Genomic DNA, 27,434 nt, shown 5'->3' with positions numbered 1-27,434 from the left:
TTTAAAATAACAGTAATAAACCCCTTACATAATAGCATAGGTATTTTTAGGAAAAAACTGTTTTCTCCAAAATAAAAAATCTCTGAAGAGTGGCATTGTTTTCCATTTTTGCAAATCTCTTTACTATCTGGTTGAATAGATGACAGCCAGATTCTCATCCAGCTGCATTCTGCATTCATTCTGATGGGTGTGTTACTGTATTTGAGGTACATCGGGGTCAGCACACTAAGCCCTGAGGCCAGATCCAGCCTGCTGTTTTTGTATAGCAAACAGTGGCTTTTTTTTTTTAATCATTGGTGGGGAAAAAGAATATAATATTTTATCACACATGAAAATTATGTGAAATTCAAATTTCAGCATCCATAAATAAAATTTTATTGGAACACAGCCAAGCCCATTCCTTTTTGAAATACTTACAGCTGCTTTTGCCCCACAAGCAGCAGGGTTGAATAGTTGCAAAATGTGTTGCCAGGGGTAAAATTTAATAAAATTAATAATTTTTACCGCTTAATTGTGAACATTCTTCAGTGAAATTGCCATGCATATTTTTGATTGATTTATTCTCACTTGCTTTAACTGGAATGTGTGGCGGTGAGGAATACAGTGACTACTAGTATATTTAGGTGCCACTGCCTTGGTTCCTGCCAATAAGCTAGCAGTTTTACCCACCATTCCTTTTGCGCCATCAGTGTAAATGCCAACACAGGGAAAAAAGCATTATTACTATTACAAAAATTATTTTGACCTTTCAGACCCGCTGACAGAGTCGTGGCAGTTCCCTAGAGTCCTTGGTTCGCAGTTTAAGAACTGCTACTCTGGGCAAATAACTGTAGTGGAATGATTATGAAATGTAATTGTTTGAGTGAATTAACATTTCAGTTCTCCAGCCTCAAGGGGCTGGACTCAGTACAGCTTTGTACCAGTGAATCAGAGAAGTACCCAGAATCCATCCCAAACCATAACTGCCCTGCACTGGGGAGGGCGTGTACAGGCTGGCCTTAAATTTGTTAGTAGAAGACTGACATGAGAACAGAGGTCTAGACTGTCAATCAGAGCCCCAGGTTGCTATAAGGTGACATTTGAAACTTAAGTAATAGAGTATGACTTTTAAATAGATTCTTTTGAAAATTAGACATCCTATAGTTAATACTATTTTTATTCTATTTCTCTTTTCTTTAATACTGCTTCGGGGGAATCTGTTAAACACACTTCTTCATTCATCATCCTTCTGACAGTTTCACTTCCAGTAAACTGTCAAATCTATAGCCATTATCCTCCTTTCCTTAACTCCTTTCCCTTTGTTACCATAGGGGAAAAAGTCCATGATTTTTGTTCACACTGAAAACTACAAGTTATCCCCATGAGGAATTTGCTGCTACTATTTATCATAAGTAATTTTTAATTGGTTTTATTCCAAGAACTTTGAGATAAGAGGTATTCATAAAATGTTATCTGAAGCATTTCTGCCTTTTATTGTTTCTTTACCACTCTTGACACTTTTATTGAATAAGGAGTAGAATTAAGAAATAGCAAATAATACCTGATCTTAGAAAACAGAAATTTATCAAAATATGATGCTGGACCACAAATTAGAACTTGCGGTGTGATCTGACTATAAAGAAGTAATGTCAGGCTGAGTAAAAGGGAAGTATTTTAAGATGGACATGTAGCAATAGGATAAAGAAAAATTCTGAGAATTTTTCAAAATATCAAGTTAATTTTAGTTTTAGGAAAATACCAGTCAAGGAGAACAAGTTTAAATGAAAAAGAACACAAAAAGTAACTCATTCAATAAATATTTGAGTGCCTAGTATGTATTAGGTCCTATTTTAGGCACTAAAATGTAAAGGATTTACTTATGAATATATTGGAAGGTTAAAGCCTATGTATTGCTAAGTTATTATATGGCTGTCTATATAGGAATCTGAAGTATAGTACTAACAATTAATGGCAAATGTCCTTCTTTCTGATGGAGAAACTCAGGCATGCTATTTTATTTATTCAACTTGCCCATGGTCAAACAATGAGATAATGAGAGATATTAGAATCATATGGGGGGTAATTAGAATCATATTGGGGTAATTAGGTTTATTTATTTATATCTATTTACTTATTTTTAACAGAAGTACTGGGGATTGAACCCAGGACCTCGTGCATGCTAAGCACGCACTCTGCCCTCCCCACCTAGAATCACATTTTTGATTCAGATTCTAAACAGGTTACTCCCCATTAATTAGGCAATTAATATGATTTTCATAATAAGACTATATTCAAAGCCGTGCAAAACTTTGGAAGATTGGATTGGGAGTTTAGTTACCACTGAAATTCCTTCTGTTTTTAAATTACAATTTAAGAGAGAGTTTAAATGAGACCTTAACTAATTAAAAGTAAAATATGATACCACATAAAGCTTTAAAAGCTACTTTGAAGTCGTGTCATGGATTTGCAGCTCTCTCAGTTAAGTCCGTAAATGGTAGTGAACATAACGGTGAAAGTGTGCCTTGTGGCTCAGTGACTTGGCTTTTTGCCCGTGCCTGGGCTGCCTCTCCTTTACCGTATGCCTTGCAAATATATGCTGCTTCTTGGAAACAAAGAAGACTTTTTAGAGGAAATACGAGTAAATTAGTATAAATCAGCAGTTCCCAGAGTATATGCCAAGAGAATATTGAGGGATTTTTTAATCTGATAAAAAATGGTTTTTGTTTGGGAAGAACTGATTTAAATAGTTTATTTGCTCTGGGACATTACAAGTCTTTGATATACCAGTATGCATGGGAGCACTCCAACAGGGAATTATAGCATCCACATATTTATTGGAAGGGAAAACCTAATTTTGAAAAATACCTTACTAATATTCCGTGGAATACACTTTGGGAACTGGTACAAATCCATCCCTATTAGAAAAAGATCGAAAGCATGTGCCCTACTGCATTGTTATGTACAACACTCTTTTTCTATTTATTTCTAACTAGATTTTATTTTTATGGAAAACTGATATCAGGTAGATAGTAAGTCGTAGGAGTAAGTATTCCCTGTCTATCTGGTTGTTAGAATATAACTACCTGTGAAAATCTTCTATTAGATTTCTTTTTTTAATGAGTAAGTATTCCTAAAGTAAAATATATTTATAGAGAATTTCTCTATTTTTAAATTGCAGACGTTGGGGATCAGCCAGGTGAGGTAGGTTATTCAGGCTCTCCTGCAGAAGCACCTCCAAGCAAGTCACCATCCATGCCGTCACTAAACCAGACTTGGCCTGAGCTGAATCAGAGCAGTGAGGTTAGCAAAGCTTGCCTTTTCTTTCACTAACATTAACTTTTTTAAGGTAAGAAGTTTCAAGCAGAGAAATTTTAGCATATAGTTCTTGCAGCATGCATGCCTGGTTGAGGGACCATATCAAATGTGATTATGGTAGATGTTTGTAATGCTGTAACTCTTGGAGGTTTTCAAAGTACTTCTTCGTGTATCATGTAGTTTCCACCACTCCTCCCTACTAAAACCCTGTGAGTTAGAGGGGGCAGATGCGTGAACTTACCAGTCAAAAGGATGAATGTCTTGGACAAATATCTCATAGCCAGAAAGGGCCAAAGGCTGAGATTTGAACACAGATCCTTTGACATTCAGTCATCTAGCACACTCACTGTATCACACTGCCTTCTCATCCCTGTAAACGAGGCCTGGGATGACACATTTGTAATATTAGTATTGGAAATGATATGAGAAGCCAGTAAACCAACCTAGCACACGAAAAAAGTATTTTCTACAGCCCAGGCTATTCATAATAATTTATTTTATTTATTATAAAATGGAATGATTTAACTCTATTAAATGCAGTGGTTAAAGACCACTTTATATAAAGACTACGTTATACGAGACTAAGCACAGCATGTAAAACAGAATTTGAGACAAACGCATTCCCCCTCCCTCCACTACTTTGCAACTCCATTATATAAAACAATAAAAGTAGAGCCACTGTGATTAGAGTAAGGGAAGTGGTCCTGCCTCCCCAAAGCACCCCTAAGGGCCTTCTGTAAACCTCAGTGATCTGTAGAACTCCAGTTGAAAACCACTGCTCAGCCTGTTAGAGCAGTTTTCTTTGTGAACAAGTTACTTTCTTTTTCTTAGAGTTTTTTTGTATCACAGATAGTGCTACAAATGTAAATGTTGACTTTCAGGGAAAAACTCAGCTCTGTTCTTTCCATGTCTTTTAAAGCTGGAAAAGGACAGGGCTTAGGAGACACTAGTTAATTTTGGACAGTGCAAAACAGAGAAGTAACTGGCGAGTTTAAAGTACTTGCTGCTGCTTTATGACATAATCACAGGTACCTTATATAGACATTATAACATACCATCCGTCATGCTGTCGGATATAAAACCGTTCATAATAAGTGTTTTTCTGTAGGGAAGATACATGCCTTGAAAGAATTTACTAGTAGAAAGTAGTAGAGAATAAGGTCAGTGTTCTTGAAACCACTGTTTTTACTGCATTTATTCATTTCTGTCACTTTTAAAAAGCAGTATCAGATTAAAAGACTATTTTTATTGATAGCAGTTTATAAATAAAAGCAACTCGTTCGTCTCAATTCTAAAGCCCATCTTCTAAATGAAATCACATGTGATCATTAAAGACTAGGAATGGAAATCCCTTTCAAATCTGATTTAAGCAGTTACATTTTCCTTAAATATTCCTAGCAAGTTTCATTTTGTAGTATTTGCTAATAAAGGACATGGATGTCATAATTTTTTTTTTTACTGTGTGGGAAGTCAGTGTTACTAAAACTAACATTGAATTTTGACATATTTTAATATTTATTTATAAAAATCTACTTAGAATATGAAATTTGTATTTAAATTCTCTACCTCAAAGCACTAATACTTTTTCAGCAGATGTTTATTCAGCACTTGCAAATATGGATGAGGCACTGTAGGGGCTAACAATAACAATATCACTAATAATAATAGCTAACACTTAATTGAGTGCTTTTGATGTGCCAGTTCTGTCCAAAAAGCTCTTTACGTACATTAACTCTTCATATCCTCATGGCAATACTATGACATAGGTATTACTAAGCTAATGTTACAGATGGTGAAATTGGAACACAGCAAGTTTAGGTGACTTGCCTAAGGGTGCACAGCGCAACTAGGATTTTAGTAGTCTCGTTCCTTAACCCTTACACCAAAGTTACAAAGATAAAGAGTATTTCTCTGCTCTCCATGTAGCTTACATACAGTCTTGTAAAACCAAGTAAAATCTCATTCATGCCACCAAATAAGTAAATAAATATCTTCTTTTTTGGAAAAACATATTCTCCATCTAAACTTTCCTCCATAGTTAGATAATTAGGATTTTAAAAATTCCTTCTGTACATATGCAACAATAATTATTGAAGAAACTAATTACATTAATAAATATTGGTAAGTCACTTTCCTGAAGTGATGTCCCATGATAAAAGTGGATTATTGTGCATTTTCCATGTTCAGGAAACACTTTGAATGTATCACTATTTCTTAGTATATCTTAATTTTCACGATTTTAAAACTAATGTAGGGAAAGCTGTTGAATGATTGCATTGGCCAATTTCATAGATAATTTTTTATCGATGTGTTCATTTGCTGATATTTAATTTCTACCTGCCATTTCAAATTGAATATCACTATTTGAAATAGTAAGTCGAACTTTGAAGCATAAAAATGTGTACTTTCCCAAGCTGAATTATAAAAAGAGGATTTTGGTCAATGGAGTAGATGTGTCTGTGTGTAAACATCCGTGTGTATATATTGTATATGTGCAGATGTTTTTCCTTCTTCAGAGTATAACTGATAATTCTTAAGAATCAAATTATGATGATAATTTTAATACAATTCTGATATAAAAATTCTGTACTATTTATTACTAAGATTTTCAAATGGAATTTACTAAAATTAATAATCACTTGTCACTCCACCTAGATTGAGGTATGATATTTGTGTACCTCTTTTAGAAGAGTAGTATTTCATATCAAAATATGTATTCTATATATAACACATACTCAGTTGCTTGATTTGCTCTCATTTTGGCCGCATTCTGATTTTTCTAGCATGGGGTTGGAGGCGGGTGCCTGATTGGCAGTTCTGTTGTGGTCTGGCATGGCCCTGTTCGTAATGCTGATTGCAGGGGTTGACTTGCTACAGATTGACATAAGCTCAAACATATATTAATTCCAGAATTCTCTGCATTTTTTTCTCAATTATATTTTATTAAATATCTGTACATACGTATAAAATATGTGCACGTACATAGTAGAATCATCTTTCAGGGGTCGCACTGGCAAGTCTCACTGACTTACTTTGTTTTGACCAAAGCTGGTACTCAAGACTCATTAGCATCACCGAACCAGTGCATTAACGTTTGAATTTTAAAAGAAGGATTTGAAGTTACTCTTTCTCTAGTCAAGACAAAGCCCTTTATATTTTTATTTTGTCATCATTTATACCACTTAAACTCTTATTCCTTTATTGTGTTTTGAGTTTGAATTCTGTAAGGCTTTGAATCTCTTCCATAGAGATTTCAGTAAATTGTTACTGTACATTTGATTGTGAAGCTGCTCACTTTACGTTATAAGATGACCCAGCACAGATAAGTATAAAATGTTTATGGAAGAAAAGAACTTAGGAATTTTGTCAGGCCTATGAAACACAACTTGCAGTGCAACCTCTGAATTACTTTGCTAAATCTTCTCCAGTGATCTTTTACTCCATCTTTCTCATCATGCTGACTTGTCTCTCCTCTGTCTGTTCAGCAGTGGGAGACATTTAGTGAACGCTCTTCAAGCTCACAAACTCTGACCCAATTTGATTCTAACATTGCACCAGCTGATCCTGTAAGTCAATCACTTAGCTTGCTTGTTTGAAATTAATTTTATTAACCCAAATTTCCATTCATTATGGTTTTTAGCTGATATGCATGATTCAGTGGAGTGCTTAGAGGAAAATGGTGGCAGGCTTTTCAATTTTTGTGTGCTTAATGGTGGAAAGAACTTTTTTTTAACCATTCGTATTTTCTAGTTATTTTAGTGAGAGAGAACTGTATGTTTTTAAAATCTGGTACATGTGTGTAAAGAAGCATTTTGTGACAGTTTAGTTGAATTGTTTTCATCTGCTAATTGAATGTATGTTTTATTAAACACATACTGCTATCAGTGTAATGACACTTAGTTACTATTTTATTTGTATGCCTACACATCATGTAGTATGTACTGTGTATGTAAATATACAGTGTCATCTTTTATTGTAACAGTCCAGATAGTATAGCTTTAATTTAATTAGTATGTTGAATTCTGTTGTGAGACTCAAGTTTAGTAAAACAATACAGAGTTACTGGTCAAAGATTCCCATTGTGCAGGAGAGCCTCTGTCTTGTCTTCCTGTGGTTCACTGTGTTGCTTTGAAAATGCTACAAAGTTCACATCCTGATTTAAAAAATAAATTCTATCCCCATAGATTTAACTTCATATATGCTCCACCTGCCCCTCAAGTTATTTGAGACCTTCAAAACCTTAGCTGTTAATCATTCTTCTCACTGTTCACTCCTGCTTTTTCTTTTATTTTTTTTTCCGCTTTTTAAGAGAGGGACTTGCTCATAAGAACCTTTCAAAAGGGAAAGAGGAAGTAAGTAGGAAGGGGAGAAGAGTGTAAAGGTAGGATTTTTTTAAATGAGTTCAGTGGAAAGATGTGGAGAAATTGACAAGAGGCACTCAAAGACAGCCAGCATTTATTAATTAAATGTAAAAATAGCCTTGTTATTTAATGTGGATTTGGGAGAAGTGGTATTTAAAGATAAAGACATCTTCAACATTTTAAGTTAATGGATTTTTGGGTGTGTTTTATAATTTTAAAGAATTTATATCTATTTGAAGTAGAATGCTATTAGACTAAATTCAAGCAGATAATGTATTTAAGTGTTTTAAGTATTTACTTCATAATATATTAATTATTCAGAGACCAATTAATAGGTAGCTTATCTGTGCCTTTGGCCTCTCTTACTACTTTGAGGACATTAATCTTTGATTTTCATCTCTGAAAAACAGAGGAGAAATAGAAAGGCAACACTTAATTTTTGCTGCTTATTAGCAGCTATAATTAAAGTGTCTTGGGAAGTGATAGTTGCTATAAGCTAAAAGAAAGTTTTAGGCCTGAGTTTCATTTCTCCATATTATTCTTATCTTCTACTTATGCAGTCAAGTTAATTTTGTTTAAAGTACTTTATAGGGAAGGGGATAGCAATAAAGAGACTCTTTTACTCTCTAATCCTTAACAGATACTGAACATAACAATTCATTATGGTTATGATTTTTTGTCAGGCCAAGAAAGAACGTTAAATATAAAAATTTGGAACTCAGAGACAAAATAAATTGACTCATGACAGACAGGAAATTCAGAGAAATAGTTGACTTAATAACAGCAATGTTCTAGTAAGTTCTTGGAAATAATACCCAGATTTGTTAATTTCATCTCTCGTGTTTTAGATGTTATGGTTCAATACTTTTATTTCCAGTGTGGCAGGAGGCTCTAGGAAAAAAAATTAAAAATGGTTAATTGACATTCTAAACTTGAATTTAGACATGTAAATTTGATGAAGTTGGGAGTCTTAAATAGTTATAATCTGGTACCTAGATACATCTTTTTTTCTTTTATGGTGGCAAACTTAAATCTAAATTTTGTTCCCAAACTAGTAATCTCACTTTAAACTTTCAATTAGTAGAATGCCCTGTTCCCACAGAGGGTCTTCTTAACCTTCATGTAATTCTTACCTGACCTTTTGCCTATCTATAGAACACAGCCTGTAGCCACAATCCCAAATGACCCTTTGTAAGGCTTATATAAATAGAGATTATAAATAAGTAAGGTCCATTCAGATTAGAAGAGAATCACACAGGAGAAAAAGAACACTATAGTTCTGGTACGTGTGTAGAAATACTTACTGGAATAATTTTTAAAAGCTAAAATTTGATAATTAGATATTTGCTTAATAAAATTTAAGTCTTTGAAAGCTCCAGACTATTCTGTAGCACTTAAAGACAGCTATCAACAGTGCAGTGACCTCACATGCAAACTGAGATGGTTAATTACTAGGCTTCCAGAATTGTTACGAAATTGAGTTCCTGATATCTCATTGCCAGAAACTTTTACTTTTTTAAAACTGCTTATCAGTTAATAGCTTCTGATGAATCTGTTTCTGCTAGGATAGTCTAGACTTATGAGAAGTGCAGTGCACTAGTCTTTGCCATGATTTAGGTCTGATCTTTAGTGCTGCAGAATGTCTGAGTGTGAGAAGGGAATTAGTTCGATCACTGATTATGCCCAGCCAACTCACCTGATTAAGTGGAGCCCCTTTCTAGGTGTCTGATATTCTCTGGGAATACAACGATGTCAAAAAAAATTCCAGTCTTAAGTAGACCACAGCTTAATCATTGTAAGTTGATGACTGTAATATAGCTGATTGTGGTAATTATCTCGTGTAGCCATGAACAAAACTGTGGGCAGAGAACTGTGGGCTGACTCAGCCCAGTATGTTTGGGGAAGTTTCTACACAAGAGGTTATGTTTGTGTGCTGAGTTTTGAATGAGACTCTGAGCTGGTAGAAGTAGGCAAGGACATTGCAGGCAGAGAGAATATCATGAGCAGTTAGTCCAGTGCAGAGTGTAGGGTAGATGTGTATGGGGGAGTGAGGGGGGGCTAAAGAATGTGGTTAGAACCTGACTGGAAAGATCTTTGTGTGCTAGACCAAAGATCTGAACTTAATCTCATAGACACTGGGAGCTAACAAGAAGTACCGTGGTAGATGGGGGTGCCGAAGAAGTAGCTGGGGAAGTTCAGGCAACAATATGTAGGATTGTCGGAATCAAGATGAGCGCCTGAACTAAGTGACACAGGAACAGAAAGGAGGCAGGGCTGGACTCAGGCAGACTGGATAGAAGGATGTAAGGCAAGTAGGAAATAGAGAGATATGAGCACACTAGAATAGTCAATAAAGTGCTGAATTGTATGAAATCAAGTATCTAAATACATGATAACATGTGCCGTCAGTGATTAGGAACAGGTTTCGTAAAGGCTTTGGGTGATTTGAAGAGGTAGAAGAGTTGGCTGAGCCTGCCAGTCAGTCTTTATACTTTTTTCTCTATTTTTAAATTTAGGAATGCTAATTTGGAGCAGAAAAAGTGTTACTTAGGCATCTTGTGGCTCAGGACTCAGAGATTTATAGGCATTTATGGTTCTTCTTCATTGGGTGTTGAAATACTTAAAGCCAAAGCTCTTTATCCTGCTGCACATCACAGTCACAAACAGAGCTTCTGATCCAGTAGTCTGAGGTTGGGTCTGATTATCTGTGTAAAGCTCTTCCAGGAATTGCCTTGTCTACCAATAGTGGGATCCATTGGATTAAAGCTACTGCAGGCTTATAGCAGCCAGTAGTTGTATGACTAAAGTGTGCAACAGAAAATTGATTTGCTGGTACAGAAATTTCTACATGTTATTTAGAGGATGGATGGAACATTCATGATTTTCTTTTCTTGGATCATTATTATAACATCCCTTTATTGAACTGGAAATATATGAAAAGGCTACTTTAAATATTTGTTGTAAGTTTTATAAATCTGACTTTATACACATGCACAGAATATATATTAGATCAGTATTTTGAGGTAAAGCAGCTAATAAGTCTTCTTTGCTTGTTTTTTCCTAGTTTGTTTTGGGTTTAGAATAAGAACTTATTGTCTCATGAACTATCCTACTTTCTCCTTTAATCTTGCCTGATAATGTTAAATTTTGATTCTCATAGCAGTTATTTCTGCTATTAAAATTGTAGGTTAAGAAAACAGTAGAGTTACTCTTAAAGTCTTGTTTTTCATAACCATAACAGACAACATTGTGAGTGTGTTGTTAATAATTTCCTGAGCATGACTCATTATTATGTGAGAAATACAAACTTTTCTCCATCTATTATGTTCATCTTTATGATATGAGAATTGTAGGGGAGATGTTAGTTCAGACTAATTTGATAATACATGAACCCTGTCCAGAATCTCACTGGTGTGGGGGCAGGAAATTACTGTAAATGCATTTATCAGTATAATTGTAGTAAAGAATTCATTTGTTATAAGTGAATGTAGAGATTATAAGAGTAAGCCAAGGAGACCTGTCAAACAGGAGATGGTATACCAGAGCTGACCTTGCTCTAGTAGAGGTATGGTGTTACTCTCTAGCAGAGGTGTGGTAACACTGTCACCAAAACAGTGTCTAGTTTAAATTGCAAGGTCGTTATATGTCACACTAAGTTGTAAACTTAACTCAAAACTGTTCGAAATTTAGAGATCTCAAGTACAGTCCTTAGCAGCAGCACGTACAGAATATGAGCTGACTTCTCATGGGAGGAGCTGAGTTCCTGTCGCAGTGTTTTTCAGCTGGTGTGTTAAGCTAAATGCTTGATCCCATTCTGGCCCCTCCCCTAGGGGGCCTCAGCCTCCTGGGCCAGGGGCTAGGCCTACCTGGGCATCCAGATGCGCCTTTCTCTTTTTCTTCCGTTTCTGAGAGGCTGCCATTTTCTTCCTTGCCTTATACACTTTTCAGTCTTCCCAAAAGTCTGTTCTACCAGTTCCTTTATGAACTCCATTAACTTGCCACTCATGTCTTAAGTTTAGGATTATGAGATGTATTATAGTCATGAGAAAGTTTAAGGAAAGTATTAAAGTTAAGAGTAGGACTCTTACTTATCCTGACTCTTAAAAAATGGGTTCTTTTGTGGAAGTTTTATGTATGAATTTTAAACAGTTCTATAGAACTAATCTATAGAAAGTATGTTTCATGACTGCTGTTACAATATGACAGGCATCTCATTAACTTTTTTTTATATATGGAAAAGAAAAGTGTCAGTTTTCTTGAGCAGTTTAGTGAAAATGAGTTCATCTGCTAATTAGTCTTTGGATTCTCATGAAATAGTTCACTTTAATCTCCAAAGTTCAAATTTGTATAATTCCATTGGATCATTTCACACTTTGCCTTTAAATGGTCTTTAGCTATATTTTTATAAGATCAGTTTTTTCCTCAAATCTTTAGTCACTCAAGGTTAAAATGTACTTTTTATAAAAGAAACTAGATTATTAGGCATATGTAGTAAAACTTGATTTTTTAAATATAATTCTAGAACTTTTTAATTAAAAAACCAATTTTCATGTTTGCCTTAGTGCGAATGAGAAACTCTATCCACCAGTTTTTAAAGTGTTACTAGTTTTGGTTATTTCATAATATCTGCTTGGCATTTTTTTCAATACAGAATTCTGTGTTTCCCCCATTTGTCTGTAGGATACTGCTATTGTTCATCCAGTTCCCATTCGTATGACTCCAAGCAAAATCCACATGCAGGAAATGGAACTTAAAAGAACTGGCAGTGGTAAGGAAGCGACTGCTGGGTTGTATTTTAGTTTAGTGGGTTGCATTTTAAATTAGCATCAAACTAGAAAACAGATTTCAAGTTCAGATTTCTTTTGTTAATTGTTATTTTTTAGCATAGTACTTTCTACAATGATATATTTATTATGTGTGTGTGCTTGTATATATATTTTAATTTATATTATAGTTGTAAAAAGCAAATTACTGAGTTTATTAAGTTTTTAAATAAGGACATTTGAAAAATGTGACTTTTCTAATACACTGGGTTTCTATGATCATTGTTGTGAATATACATTTAAAGTATATTCAAGTTTTAACTGAAGAAGTATATGTTAAAATGAATTTTGGCTTTGAAATTGTGTATTTTGCTTGAACTCTTGAAGTTTCTCCTCATTTTAGATTAAACTTTTTAGTTACAGTCTAAAAGGTAGATTTGTTTTCTGTTTATGTCAACAACATAAATTATTTATTTTACAGTCATTTGTGTGGTGATTTGTTTAACTAATGACCCTTCAGGGATAAAATTAACAAAGTGTGAACATGCAGATTGACTTTTTCATTATAAAGTATCTTCTATTTGGGCAGGAAACAAAATTGTATATAAACAGATTTAAATTTGTTCTGTTAAAATATTATTTTGTCTTAATGTTTCATGGATTTACCTACTACTTCTTTGGAGTATGGAAGTGAAGTCTTATACTGTGAGGTTTATAAATTGATTAATTCAGATGCCTGCATCTTGTATTTAACTCTCTCTTAGATCATGCTAATCCCACTAGCCCATTGCTTGTGAAAACATCTGACCTTTCTGAAGAAAATAAGATAAATTCTTCAGTGAAATTTGCTTCTGGAAATACTGTAGGTAAGTGAAAGATAGCATTACGTCTTCCATTTGAAGTTTATTAAGTCTGGATTTAGAGTTTGAATAATTCAAATGTATAGCCATTTAATATTATCGTCACTGAGAATAATGTAGAGAATAGGGAGTCTTTTTAAATGCCCTGCCCTCTATATGAGTAAGTGGTTGCCCAGTGCCACCTAACCTTCTTCAAGGGAGGCCTGCTATTTGCCTCCCTCTCAGCCAGATTTAGTACATTGGCTCTACCCCACTGGCTCCTTTGTTTCTCTCTGACAAGAAGTTGTGTATATATTCATTCACTGAGCCAGTGTCTTACATTCTGTAGGGAAGATGAGAAAAAGAAAAAAAAAAAAGTAACATATCTTAGGAGGTAATTAACACCCTGGATAAAAATGAAGTTGTGAAAGGGGAGAGAAAGACATTTTAAATGAGGTGATCAAAGAAAGCCTTACCAAAAGATGACATTTGAATTAAAACTTGAAGGAGACAAGGGATTCGGCTGTGTGAATATCTGAAGAGAAGACATTTAAGGCACAAGCAACAGCAAATATGAAGCTCTGGTTTAGGAAAGATGCCTTATTTACTTCTAGTGGGAACAGCAAGTAAACACCTGGAATAGAACTAGTTAGTAAATTTGGCAGGCATAGGCAGCAAATGGGAGAGTAGTAACTGCAGAGCAGTGGGAGACTGACTTTTACTGAGTAAGATAAAAAGCCATTAGAAGGTTTTGAATGGAGAAGTGACTTAATCTGACCTTCTTTAACAAGATCATTCTGGCTGCTGTATTGGTAGTAGGCCAGAAGAAGGCAAGAGTTGAAACAGAGAACGATCCTTTTAGGAGACAGTTATAATAACACAAGCAAGGAAAGATGATGGCTTGGCCTAGGATGGTAGCAGTAGAAGTGCTGAGAAGTGGTCGGGTTCTGGCTAGATTCTTGTAGAAGACCATAGGATTTGCGTGCCTATGTAATAGAGGATGTGAAAGAGCCGAGTCAAGGGTGGTTCAAGGGACTTAAGCCAGAGCAGCTAGGAAGTGAGGAAGTCTGTGGTAGGAGAAGGTTTGTGGGGTCAGAGTAGGAGTTCAGTTTTGGACATCTTAAGTTTGAGATGTCTATTAGAACATCCAAATGGAAATATGTTAGTTTTAGCATCATTCTTGTACCAGTTAAATAAACTTGTCAGTGGTTTGACAAGAAAAGGGAAAGGGATACATTTTGAAACGAAGCCAAACCAATTAACCAGTACCTTCCATTTATAACTCTTGAAAGGTATGTAGTAGTATTTCTTCAAATTATCCCTAGAGTATCTTTTAAAATTTCTTTATTGCATCACAAGTGTTAGTCTGCTGCTGAGATCCTCTGCTCCTTCCTAAGACGTTGAAGAAATTGAAAATGGTATTTTCTCAGGTGGAAAATTGGTACCCTCTGGCTCATTTCATAAATTGTATTATTGTCTAAGCACATTTTACTCCCTTGTCAAATTAAAAAGTTTTTACATTAATAATTTTTAAATTAGCTTTTTTACCTAAAGCATTTCTAATTTGTTCTTTAAAAATAAATTTTTATTCCAAAAATTATTCACACTTATTGTAAAAATGTAATAAAAATAAGAAAATAAAAATTATTTATAATCTCACTATTCCACAAATAACCACAATTAACATTCATTGTCAACCTTAATCCTCATTCTGTGCATGTTATAGTTTATATGAAATGAAGTTATAATATATGTACTATTTTGTACCCTCCTTCCATGTAACTTATTTTTAACATTTGTCATTAAATATTAACTTTTTAAAATTGTAATTTGTTCTCTGTACATAATATTTTGTTGTAAATTAGCCCATTATTTATTTGATTTATATTTAATTTTTTAGTTAGTAACACTGTGATGAAATGTTAACCTGTTAGCTAATCTTTGAATGTCTCTGATTTGAAACAATACTTTAGTTGTATTTGTTTAGGGTATATAGAGTAAAAAGTGAAGAAATGATTATTATTAAATAGGATATATCCCATTTATCAGCAGATGGTTACAGTAGTTCAGACTCTTTTACTTCGGATCCAGAACAGATTGGGAACAATGTAACTCGTCAAAGGTCAGTATTTCTGTCAGTAAAAAGCATATTAAAATATCCTGTTACATTTTAATATTTAAAATTATTTAAAACTAAATTATTCTCCATTCTTCAGTTCTACATATCTCTAAAGGCTATTAGGTTACCTATTTACATATATAAATGGGAAATAATTTTGATTCTTTCCAACTTTAAAGAAAAATGAAAAGAGCCTTTATGTCTTCATCGTATTCTATAGAAGATTTAAAAAGGGCTAATAACTTCTTGACAATGACAGTTTAATACAGTCCTTTTTGTAGCTCAGCAATGAGAATTTATTTAAGTAAAAAATGTGCAGATTTCCTTCATAGTCTTAAGGGCAAGTACCAAAAGAATTTGGAGTTTTAAAACATCATATGGAAGCACAGCTCAGTGTTGGGCCACCTACCCACCCTGAAGATCTGCATTACATACAACTTTTCAGGCACTAACAAAAAAAGATGTGGGATAGGGTAAGGACGGCAAGATCTGTCTGCAAGGGCTCCACTGTGTACTCAAAACTGTGCACAGGACAGAGCATCTTTCTCCTCTGCTTTTCATACATGATTAGATGCTTTTGCCACACACCTGGAGGATATATAGAGAGACTGGTTATATAGACCCCCCCCCAAAGAGCTCACTCAGTCAGAAGGCTGTTTCTTCATATATCTTAGCATTCTCACTCATTTTGGATTTTAGTTCACTTTTTATTCCTATAAGTAAGGATCAGATTGCCAGAGTCCAAGAGACTCTTCAGAATATAGAAGACTTTGGTGGCCAATAAGTGACCCTCAAGGGCGAGTTGAGTATGAGTATAATCACCTAAAATGAGATGGCCTGTGTCTGCAGGTATGGGCACCGCAGATAGTTGAACCAGATTTTACCTGAGCTCACCAAATTCCAAACTTTAAGTTGAAAGCTAACCATACCTGAAAGTAGAGCTTCTGTCTCTTTTTTTGAGTGCATTTTTTTTGATATATATATATATATTTTTTTTTTTATTGAAGTATAGTGAGTTTACAGTGTTGTGTCAATTTCTGGTGTACAGCACAATGCTTCAGTCATACATGAACATACATTCATTTTCATATTCTTTTTCCCCATAAGTTACTACAAGATATTGAATATGGTTCCCTGTGCTGTACAGTATAAACTTGTTTATCTATTTTATATATATTAGTATCTGCAAATCTCAAACTCCCAACTTATCCCTTCCCATCCCTTCCCCCTCTGGTAACCATAAGTTTGTTTTCTATGTCTGTGAGAGTTTCCTTTTTTTTGAAAATTGGTTTTAGACTAATACTACATTTAACTGAATGGGGGAAACTTGACACTCAAGTCTACTGTGAATTCACATTAATAACTTTCTTTAAATTTTTTGAAATTTTGTTAAATATATAATTATACTTTATAAAGAAGATTATCTGCCATATTAAATAACTACTTGTTGAATGCACATCATAAATGGTGCTCTTTATTCATCTTAGTACTTGTGTACCCTTTAGAGAAAGTGTCACATCAATAAGATTCTTTGCTGCTTAGCTAAGTTTGACTGCTTAAAAAGAAAAAAGAAAGAAAGCAAAGCTCCAATTCAGTAGCATGACCAGTTGTAATGGCAAATTTTGCAGGTCTCATTCAGGAACGTCGCCTGATAATACCGCACCACCTCCTCCCCCTCCAAGGCCACAACCCTCTCATTCTAGATCGTCATCTTTAGATATGAATCGGACCTTTTCAGTCACCACAGGTAGGGGTTAGAGAACCAGAATATATAGTAAATTAAGTTAAATTAAATTAATTATTGAATATAAATTAAATATATGTTAAGTTAAAGATACACAATACTTATTTTCTCTTAATATGTCTTATTTTTTGATATTTGTCTGAAGAAAAATTTTCAATTGAAAAAGTATCAAATAAGAGGGAATTTTTTTCTTTATGACTATCTAAAATGTGTTTGAGTTCAAATGATAAAGATGGGAACCTGAAGGATGCTACAAGAGATTTTAAAAGAATGGTGTGGAGATATCAAGGAAGGGAACTAACACATCTTAAATTTGATTGACAAAAGAGAGAGAAGAGTCACAACTTCCTCCGAGGTTTCAGTTTTTATTTGGTCATATTGTTATTGCATTCATCGAAATAGAAAAGTTAAGTTTGGAGAGTGATAATGTTCTGTTTTGTATATTACGAGTTTAGAATGATGAAGAAAAAGGGAAATCAACAGGCCATTGGACTTGTGGGCCAAGAAAGATTGATATATTATTTGAGAATCATTTACATAGAAATAATAGACTGAAGTATTAAAAGAGAAAATTTGGAAATCTTCGTGTTTAATAGCTAAAGAGCAATCAGAAATATGGGAAGAAAACCAAGAATGTGTAGTATTACGGGAGCAGAGGAGAGCAAGTCAAGAGTGCCTCATGCAGTAGAACAAGAGAAATGAGGCCTGAGAAGAGGCCATGAGATTTGACCACATCTTGACAGTTTTACAGGAAATATATACTTTCCAATACTTACCAGACATTCTTCTGAATCTTTATCATTTGAACACATACATTCAGCCTGTCTGTTCTGCTAGCAAAGTAATGATATATTTACTAAAAAGAAGACTTACGTATTCACACAGGACAGCAACAGGCTGGAGTTGTTGCCCAACCTCCTGCAGTGCCTCCAAGACCACAGCCCTCACAGGTAATGCTCCAAGGTGTTCGTTACTAAACATCAGTTATCATAATCCCCTTGGTCAACTTGTCTGTTAGGTATTTGATTCTGTTCTAGAATTATTTTGAAGATCAGAGATTGCCCAGTTGTTATTAATGCACATTTAATTCACGGAAGCTAACTCTTATTTTAGAATATAAGAAATCTAGTAACGTTTTAAGTTGTTTTTTGAAAGAAGCTTAAGCGTGAACCAGAGGATAACGTCTTGATAAAAAGGGTTTAGTGGAAAGAATGATAGGTTGGGAGCTAGGAGATGCCCACGTATGTTCTGGATCTAGCACTGAGTCAGAGTGACCTCACTGCGTCTCTCTGGATATGTTGCTGCGTCTGTGAAGGAAGTGTTAGATGACGTCTGCACCCCGGCCAGATCAGTTGTTTTCATCTGCATCAGACTATTTTCCAAGACAGATTCTGGCTTATAGCTTAGTTTTATGTCACTGACTGACTGGCTACCTTTTGTATGAATGAATTTGGTTGATTTTTCTGACTTGGGGTCTTAAAGTGAAATTAGTTATTTGCAGTTAAAAACATGGTTTCTTATATCAGAGATAATTAAATTTTAATATTCCAGTATTTATTTTATCTAAAGTGCGAACAAAGATACTTTTTCTGGGTTAAGCTGTGAAACCCAGTGAGTTGGACTCTCAACTCTAGAACCAGTCTAGTTGGGAAGACAGACCTGTAAACAGCAGTTATAATAGAAGTGCTTACAGTAGACAGATTTATAAAATGCTTCGGCATAGCGGTTCTAGCCAGTAAAGTCAGGGGTCATGATCACATTGAAAAGATCTAAGTAAAATGAAGGAAGTTTGACTTAAGCAGAGACTTAAAAGAGAAAGTGGTATTTCTTGGGGAGAGGGCATTACAACCACAAGGAGTGGTATCCACAGAGTCATAAGGGTGTAAGGTAAGCCTGGCATATTCTTCAAGGAAAAGCCATTGAGTTCAGTACAACTAGAGTGATAGGAAAGGAAATTGAAGAGGTGGGGAAGAGGCAGAGCGTCTCCTATAACATACTAAGAAGATAGAATTTTTCTTACAAGATATAGGAATTTTTAAATGATAAACAGGGAAGAGACTTCAGATTTATTCCTGTAGCATCCTGTACTTCCTCTGTCATAAAACTTCTCACACTGTATTTTAATTCCTTGGTTACTTATTTCTTATCCTGCATTAGACTGTCACCTTTGTTAGGGAACAGAACTTATTTGTTTGTTCACATTTATATCCATAGTGCTTGGCCAATAGTAGATACTCAGTAAATTTATTTTGCAGTTCAAGATTTTAGAAGAATTGACGTGGCAAAGGAGTGGAGGACAGATTGAAAGAAAGGGCACTGGAGTTATTGTTAGAGTACTGGTTTTTCACACTTTAAAAATAAGTCTCTTTTGAAACACTTTTAAAAATAACTTTCAAAGAACAAACAATTATGCAGTAGCCCAATTAAAAAAATAGATGCAAGGGAAGAATCAGAAATTAGGACCAGATCTTCCTCTCTTTCGAAGCACTTTTCTTTGCAATAAGAATTTTGTAGAAGCAGCTTTTTAATTGAAGGTTTGTCATCTTAACTTTTTTTACTCTTAGCATTTCACTTTAAGTTTTTTTGGGTAGGTAGTACTGTAGCTCACCTCCCTGAATTTTCAGATAATAAAACAGAACATCCTTATAATAAAGTTTCAAAGAAAAAGGCGGCTACTCTGTAACACTGATACCACCAGTAAAATGTTTGTTGCTCTGTTCTGCCCTGTCACGAAGGCTCCTGGTCCCGTTGTGCATCGCCCAGTGGATGCTGATGGCCTAATAACTCACACTAGTACCTCACCTCAGCAGATACCAGAACAACCAAATTTTGCAGATTTCAGCCAATTTGAAGTATTTGCTGCATCAAATGTAAATGAAGAACAAGATGATGAAGCCGAAAAACATCCAGAGGTCTTGCCGGTCAGTTTTCAAGGGCTTATGTGATTTTCTGCCGCGAATCTTCTCATATCATGCTCATAAGCCTGTCTTTAAACAGAGGAGCTCCTAAAAGAGCAGATAATAGAGGGGACATTAGTGAGCAAAATTGCTGCTACTGCTGCTGCTTTTAGGGGATTTATATTCCCTAGGTCAGTGCTTCTCAATTTCTTACTGGCCTCAGACACCGACTGGTTAGGTGTAAAATGCTTAATCAGAGTCAAAATCTGGGTGAGAGGTAGCTGTTGCAGGAAAAGATGCAAGCACAACCATCTGGTCCTGGCTGAAACACTGCTCTGGGAGTTGAATCTTAATGTTTAGCATCTGATTATGTGATTTGGTGAAGATTTCTGTATAATAAGAGGCTGTGGTTACCATAGCTACACTCAGTTTGTATAAGATAGGTCACTTGATGGGGGTTGCATCTTAATGCTAAGTATTTGATTGTGTGATTTGGTGAAGATTGTATGAGAATAAGTCACTTCAGTTAGACTTACAGACAACAGAGTACCAACATGGAATCTGTGTGGACTCTAGTTCTAGTAGCAAGAGCTTCTCTAGGGATCCCTGTCCTCACTGAGTGTAAATGTGGAGTTGGAGGGTACAAGGGAATTCTGGTGTCTGTTCTGATTGTCTCAGCTTATACTGAGCTTCTCTAATAGATCCAAAAATCTGCTTATTTGACTGGCATAATTTAGACAAAAGGTTTCTTATAGATCTGATCCATGGAAAATTTTCTACTAGCCAGTTCTTCAAACCTGTGACTTTCTTCCTGACCTGAGGCCACTAGGGGAATGGGCTGTACCTCCAGGAAGGCAGAGTGGGCCTGAGGGGAGTACAGGTGTGCACAGAGTGCTGGTACTCATTCCCCTGGGATGGGTGCTTCCCCTCCCCCAACCAAAGAACTTCCCAGACAGTGCTGCATACTCAGCCCTCCCCCGCTTCAGAGATCTGTTACTTTCCCTCTCTGCCCTTCAGTAGTGGAGAACGATCATTTTACAAGGTTTTCCTCAAATTCCTTCTCATCTTCAGCTCAGATTTCTTATTGTTGGAATGACTGTTTTCTAAACATTGTACTGATTTGTTACATATATATTTATGCATATATGTATGTTACTTATATATAATTTGTAATAATAATATACTCATCTCTAGGTTGAAAAAGCTTCTGATCCTGCAAGTTCTCTTCGAGTTGCCAAAACAGATAGTAAAATGGAAGAAAAGACAGCTGCTAGTGCTCCCGCCAATGTGGTATACAGAAGTCTTTTATAATACTGATCATTTTGTACATATAAAAAGTTAGATAACTTGAAAATCTTAGAAATAAAGTTAGAGCTCATCTATTCCCTTTCACTCCTTTAACCGTAATATATTTAGTCTGTCTCAGAACAAGATCCGCCTGTTTAAAAATTCTAGGAGGTGATAGTCTATCATCTATATTAATGCATGCCACAGGTTCTCAAATTTTATGTGGTTATTACATTCTTCAAAATATATAAAGCAGAACTTCCTTATTCATCATATTCAATTTGTTTTATTGCAGTTCTGAGTATAATAGGGAAAAATTATCAGTTCTCTAAGGTTAATGTTATACTCTGTGCTTTTTTTCTTTAACTATCTAGGAATAATTTTTTCCAACAGTATGAAAATTTTTAAACGTACAGAGAAGTTGAAAGAATTTTACATTGTACATCAATAAACCCACACCTTGATTGTACTATACTTTATTTTTCTTCCAGTCTTATTGAGATATAATTGACATACAACACTATAAGTTTAAGGTATACAGCATGATGTAACTTAGATACATCATGAAATGACTATCACAATATGTCTAGTGAACATTCGTTATCTCATAAATACAAAATTAAAGAAATAGAAATTTTTTTTCCTTGTGTTAATATACTTGCTTTATATCTCCATCCTTCTCTCTGCATCAGTCCATCTTATCATTTGTTTGCATTTCAAAGTAAATTACAGGTATCAAGACACTTCCCCTTGAGAGAAAAATTTTTGTAACTTTTTTCAGTTATTGAGACATTCCTAATAGTTACTAAAACAGCATGTGTTTCTGGAAATGCTTAAATTCTACTTTCTGGACACTTTTTTTTTTAACTACACTAGTAGTTCTATGATTTTTTTAAATTGTGAATTTTATTTTGTCACCTAATGGTAACAGATTAAAAGTAGCACTTAACCAAAGAGATGGCAGTTGACTATTTATTAACAGGTCAAGTCAGTTTATTGTAAATACCAAAATAGTATGTTTGATTCTGTTGAGTACAGATTCACAACTTCCAGTAAAATGTCCACTCATTTTCAAGAGTTATAATTACTGCTCATTTTAGTGATAGGTTTTTAAAGAATTGCCTAGCTTTCTACTTCTTTATAAATTGTTTTATTCATTCAGGTAATGTATCTTAGGATTTTTGAGTAGGAACTCCTATGGTGATAATAGATGCATATTTTTGCCAACTCCCCTTTATAGCTATTGAATAGGTATACATTGAGCATGTATCATGTTTAGTTAAAACAGTATTATAGCCTTGCGTCACAATTTGGGCCTCAAGGAGCTTATGTCACCCTTTTTAAAAAATTGTCTAGTAGATACATTTACAGTTGTGACGTCACTAGGAACATCTTTCCCATTGTAATTTTTTTTTAATGGTGGTACTAGGGATTGAACCCAGCACTTCATTCGTGCTAAGCATGCACTCTACCACTGAGCAGTCTGCCCCCCTCCATTGTAATTTAAGTTAGCTATTGCCACAAATATATAAATTGTTTTAAAGTAGGACAAGTGACTCTTGAATTTTTGGAGAATGAATAGCTTAAAGAAAGCATATGATATTGGCAAAGTACTAACTAACCATGAATGCTTTCAAGAAATACTCATTATAAATGGAACTCTTGTCTTCTAGAGCAAAGGCACGACACCACTTGCTCCACCACCTAAACCTGTTCGAAGAAGATTAAAATCAGAAGATGAATTGAGGCCAGAAGTTGATGAACATACACAAAAGACAGGTGTCCTAGCTGCTGTTCTTGCATCACAACCTTCTATTCCTAGGTAATCAGAGCCATTCCCAAACATATTTAATTACTAGGAACAAAAAACACAGCAAGTAAAAATACCAAACTGAAAGCAGTTATGGTCCTGTAGTTGAGTATAGGTTCTTAACTGTTCCTCTTCGAGAGTTTTCTCATTTATGAGTAGGTAGAATATTCTCACTTTTTTTTGCTTCTATTAAGTTCAACCCCAATTCCATTTTAATACCCTGTTGCAAATCCTGCAGCAAACTTTTTAAAAATTACAGTGCACAGTAAGATTGGGATTTTAACTATGGTTGCTCTAGACCAGGAATTGTCAAACCAGGGCTCATGGGCCAGAGTCAGCCCGTGACCTGTTTTTTGTAAGGCCCATGAGCTAAGAATGGGCTTTTACTTTTTTTTTGAAAAATAGAAGAGATAAAGAAACAAAAAAACAAGAATATTCAGCAGAAATGGTATGGCCCTCAAAGCGTAAAATATTTACTGTCTGGCCATTTACAGAAAGTTTGCTGATGTCTGCTTTAGACTCACTTAAACTCAGGTAATTTTACAGAAGAATAATCATTAAGACAATAACAATTAAGCCTCTGAAGCTTAAATATTTTTGGTTGACCATTAAAACTGAACAAGTGAGGTTGAGCTGTGCTGACAAGGCAGAGATGCTCCCTCTGCGTTCTGGGTTTAGAGGTATACCAGCCAAGAACAGAGAAAATTTAAAGATAAGAAATGAAGAGGAGATTTTTTGCTCTCTTTATCTCCTCAGGTCTGTTGGGAAGGATAAGAAAGCTATTCAGGCATCAATTAGACGCAATAAGGAAACCAACACAGTTTTGGCCAGACTGAATAGTGAATTGCAGCAACAATTAAAGGTAATGTAGTTTCTGAATCTTTATTTGGGAAGTTCCTTGGATTCAAAGCCTCTCAGATTTGAACTGGAACTTGGAGATGATCCAGCAATCTTAGGTTAGGATGAAACTTTCCACATAGCAAGAGAAGTGTGTATCTGAAGTGTTTTAAACTCCTTTGAGTCTTTTAATACTAAGAAGAGCTTTCTGTACTCAGTTCTAGCATGATTGCCTTATCTTTCATGTATGTAATACATCATATTCCTATAATGTTCCTTAACTTTCATAATGACACCCGCAAGTAGAGATGTTGTGATCTCAGGTAACCTCCAGTATCACATACTTGGCTCTCTACACTCTTAATTCTAAAATGATTTGAGTATTTTTAGTTTATCCTTTTATCAAAGACAACTCAAATTCTATTAAAGGGACTAAAACAGGGCTAAAGAAGAGAGAGGGATGGGGGTAATTTTGATCATCTCTAAAATGGAAAAGAAAAGACAAGCCCTAAGTAGAAATGGTGCTTAGCACCAGTGTGTACTTCTGTCATCTGTAGTTGAGAGGAATGGGTTTGTTTTTCTTACTACTAATCATGATTTCTTTGAATCCCTAAAATAAAAATTCACAGACAGAATCATTTATGTTTCATCAACATGATTAAGCATTCATGTCTTATAAACCAGTGGTTCTCAAACCATAATGTGTATACGCTTAATCTGGGATCATGTTAAAACACAAATTCTGATTCATGTCAGGTATTGAGTAGGACCTGAGAATTCTGCACATTTCTAGTCAGCTTCCAGGTAATGGAGATGCTGCTGGACTGTTGGCCCCACTTTGAGTAGGAAGGTTGCAAACCATGAAGATGAGAAAAGAGCCCATGAAAGTGTAAAATAAATACAGAGCTAGTTCAGTCCCATAACATTCTGTTCATATCCTTTATCTAGCATGTATCACATCGTCCATCTCTACATATGGCACATTTGTCTCTCTGTCTTACTAAGCTAAATTCATTGAGGGTAAATCATAATCACTCTTCAGGGTTACCATATACCATAGTGTTCAAAACAAGGTGCTTTTGAGAGAAAAGAAGGAAAGTATGTGTTAATATTTAGGCTAGGACATCAAAGATAGACTGTCTTAGATAGACTTGTAACCATCATGTCTCTAAAACCTCACATTAGGCATTTGATAACTATATGTTAAAGGAACAATTTTCTTGTGTGACTCTTTGATCAAAGAAGATATTTATAGATAGCTGTTCTGATTTTGAATTTGGTCCGTTGTAAAGGAAGAATGTAAAACTAATGAGAAGCTTGCTAGTACCATACCTTGAAGACGAAAATTTTGTAAATGTATGTTTTTCTGAAGAACTAAGGAGGACCATAGAAACATGTATATAGGAGTTTTTTTTTTAAAACTCCATTTCTCATTATCTCTAAGAACAGAAAAAAGGAGCTATGGTACCAAATAGGAGGAGGTAGTTCTGGTTAAAACACCATACTTTCAGTATGATAGAAGAAAGTAAAATAGATGATTTAGAAGTTGCTAGGTGCCTGAAAAGATTGCTCAAAATCAACAGTGATTCTGATTGCAAAATACATTTATTTGTTGTGAAACTGAAACTCAAAATGAGTTTCAGGAGTTGTTATGACCAGATGTAATCACCAGGGGAAAGAATCTGTTAACTGATTAATCTACATTTACTGCAGGGGGTAGACTTTATGCAAAATTCATGCATTGATAGTCATCATTTGCAAAATTGGCTTTTCTAATAATGAAACAAAAAAATGTTTTATTACCCTGATTTAAATAATAAGAAAAGAGATTTTAATTAAGATCATATTTTAACATTATAAAGAAGCTATGTTTCTAAAGTGAAGTTTTAAAAGATGAACAACTGTCCCTTCATCTTAACAAATTTAAATTGTTTTATTGATGCAGAGCTGTTGTTAGATACGCCTTCATTTTTATACACATTGAAACATAATTTGGGTTTACATTTTTTTCAGGATGTTCTTGAGGAGAGAATTTCCCTGGAAGTTCAACTGGAACAACTTCGACCATTCTCTCACCTATAAGCCAATTGCCGTTAACTGTGAACATACCCATTTTTAAGCGATTTTGGGTTCAAAGCCAATTTGGAGCCGCAGACATTCAGCTCACTGCTTAATTCAACATTAAATTTTTATGATTCTGTTTTGCCCTATATGTTCACCATTGTATTTAAGTATCTTTTATTTTTTAATTTCAACAATAAAAGGGTCAGGATGACTTTTTCTGGAGGGTATATTGTGTTTGTTGGCACAGGCCACCCTTGTTTTTCCATAACATTAGGAATACATACGTAACATTGGTCCATTATACTTAACGGGGCCAAAGCCTAACACTGATTGGACACAGAATGGACTTCTCATTTACATCTCAAGCACAAAGGAGACAAAAATAAACTGTCAAGTTGTCTTTTAGGTTTAACACTTAACAAAGCATCCATGTTTGTTTTGTAAAAATCTTTAAAGTGAGTTTCCTGTTTAATTTTTGATTTGAAAGAACTGTATTAGATAAGGCATTCTTTAACCATAGCTCTGCAGTGATCAGCATTCTTCAAGAGTCACGTGGCACTTTCAGACTTTTTCACATTAATTTTTGGGGGTCAGATTTTATGTTTTTCCTTGTGACAATTTCATCAGTTTCACCTATGACTTAAACTTTTTGTGTATGAGATTTTAATTCAGCAGCAGTCGTGTAAACTTACAAAATTACCACAGAGCAGGCCTTTCTTAATTGTCCCCCAGAAGCAAAGGGAAATTGTTACCACCACAAACAACATAGATTCTGTCCACGTACAAACATCACTTTTTGCATAATTTATGCTTTTCTCTCTGAATTAGAAACTTATGCTCATCAGTCTCTAAAAGTGTTTTCAAGTAATTTGTTTTTAAACTTCTGAGGACCTTAATTATGGACAGAATAAATGGAAATTCTTTAAGATTTCTAGTTTACCTTTAGCTGTCTTGTCACTCGTTCTTTTGCCATAGAGACAGGTTTTCCCTATGAACAGAGGGTTTCTGAAGTGTGCCCTATTCAGGATGATGTAGTGTCTCAGGAGTTGTTTTGTATTATATGGTATTTACACTTCGATCACATTTGTAAATTTGCATTTACTGCTGACTAATAGCAGATATTCCTTTAATGTTTTATTTTGTCTATGGGATCATAGATGTTAAGCTGCATGAATATATCATAAAAGAATCATAAGTGTGATTTTACACTAATAAAACACAATATTTTAACTTTTGTACATTTTTTAACAAGAATTTAAATTTTTAAGAATTTACCTTTGAAGGAATTTGTATTTTTGTTGTTAAAAGAAGAAAATGTTTAAAATCACCTAGTTCACAATCCTAGGCTGTACTAAATTTCATTACCTTAAAGGAGAATTTGAAGCAAAAAGGAAACTGACAACCAAAAGCTTCCCAGAT

General features: G+C 34.7%; 1 protein-coding gene across 5 annotated transcripts in view; it reads left to right on the top strand.

Annotated features, from left to right (window-relative positions):
• Nucleotides 1–26,226, top strand: part of REPS1 (RALBP1 associated Eps domain containing 1) — a 71,832-nt gene extending 45,606 nt beyond the window's left edge. Inside the window, exons 9-20 of one of the 5 annotated variants that reach the window (XM_072965925.1) lie at nucleotides 3,158–3,279; nucleotides 6,783–6,860; nucleotides 12,336–12,423; nucleotides 13,183–13,284; nucleotides 15,307–15,379; nucleotides 17,005–17,123; nucleotides 18,006–18,070; nucleotides 19,856–20,041; nucleotides 21,212–21,307; nucleotides 22,978–23,126; nucleotides 23,871–23,976; nucleotides 25,965–26,226. In XM_072965925.1, coding sequence (XP_072822026.1) covers nucleotides 3,158–3,279; nucleotides 6,783–6,860; nucleotides 12,336–12,423; nucleotides 13,183–13,284; nucleotides 15,307–15,379; nucleotides 17,005–17,123; nucleotides 18,006–18,070; nucleotides 19,856–20,041; nucleotides 21,212–21,307; nucleotides 22,978–23,126; nucleotides 23,871–23,976; nucleotides 25,965–26,033 — 1,253 coding nt within the window. In that variant the 3' untranslated portion in view covers nucleotides 26,034–26,226. Of the gene's footprint in view, nucleotides 1–3,157; nucleotides 3,280–6,779; nucleotides 6,861–12,335; nucleotides 12,424–13,182; nucleotides 13,285–15,306; nucleotides 15,380–17,004; nucleotides 17,124–18,005; nucleotides 18,071–19,855; nucleotides 20,042–21,211; nucleotides 21,308–22,977; nucleotides 23,127–23,870; nucleotides 23,977–25,964 lie in introns of all 5 variants that reach the window. The other 4 variants (XM_072965924.1, XM_072965923.1, XM_072965927.1 and 1 more) reach the window with 4 other exon arrangements.
• Nucleotides 26,227–27,434: the final 1,208 nt, after the last annotated feature.

The sequence above is a fragment of the Vicugna pacos genome, chromosome 8 (assembly GCF_048564905.1).
Source record: "Vicugna pacos chromosome 8, VicPac4, whole genome shotgun sequence".
In the NCBI taxonomy this organism is placed as follows: domain Eukaryota; kingdom Metazoa; phylum Chordata; class Mammalia; order Artiodactyla; family Camelidae; genus Vicugna; species Vicugna pacos.
This window is presented reverse-complemented; position numbering and strand designations above follow the sequence as displayed.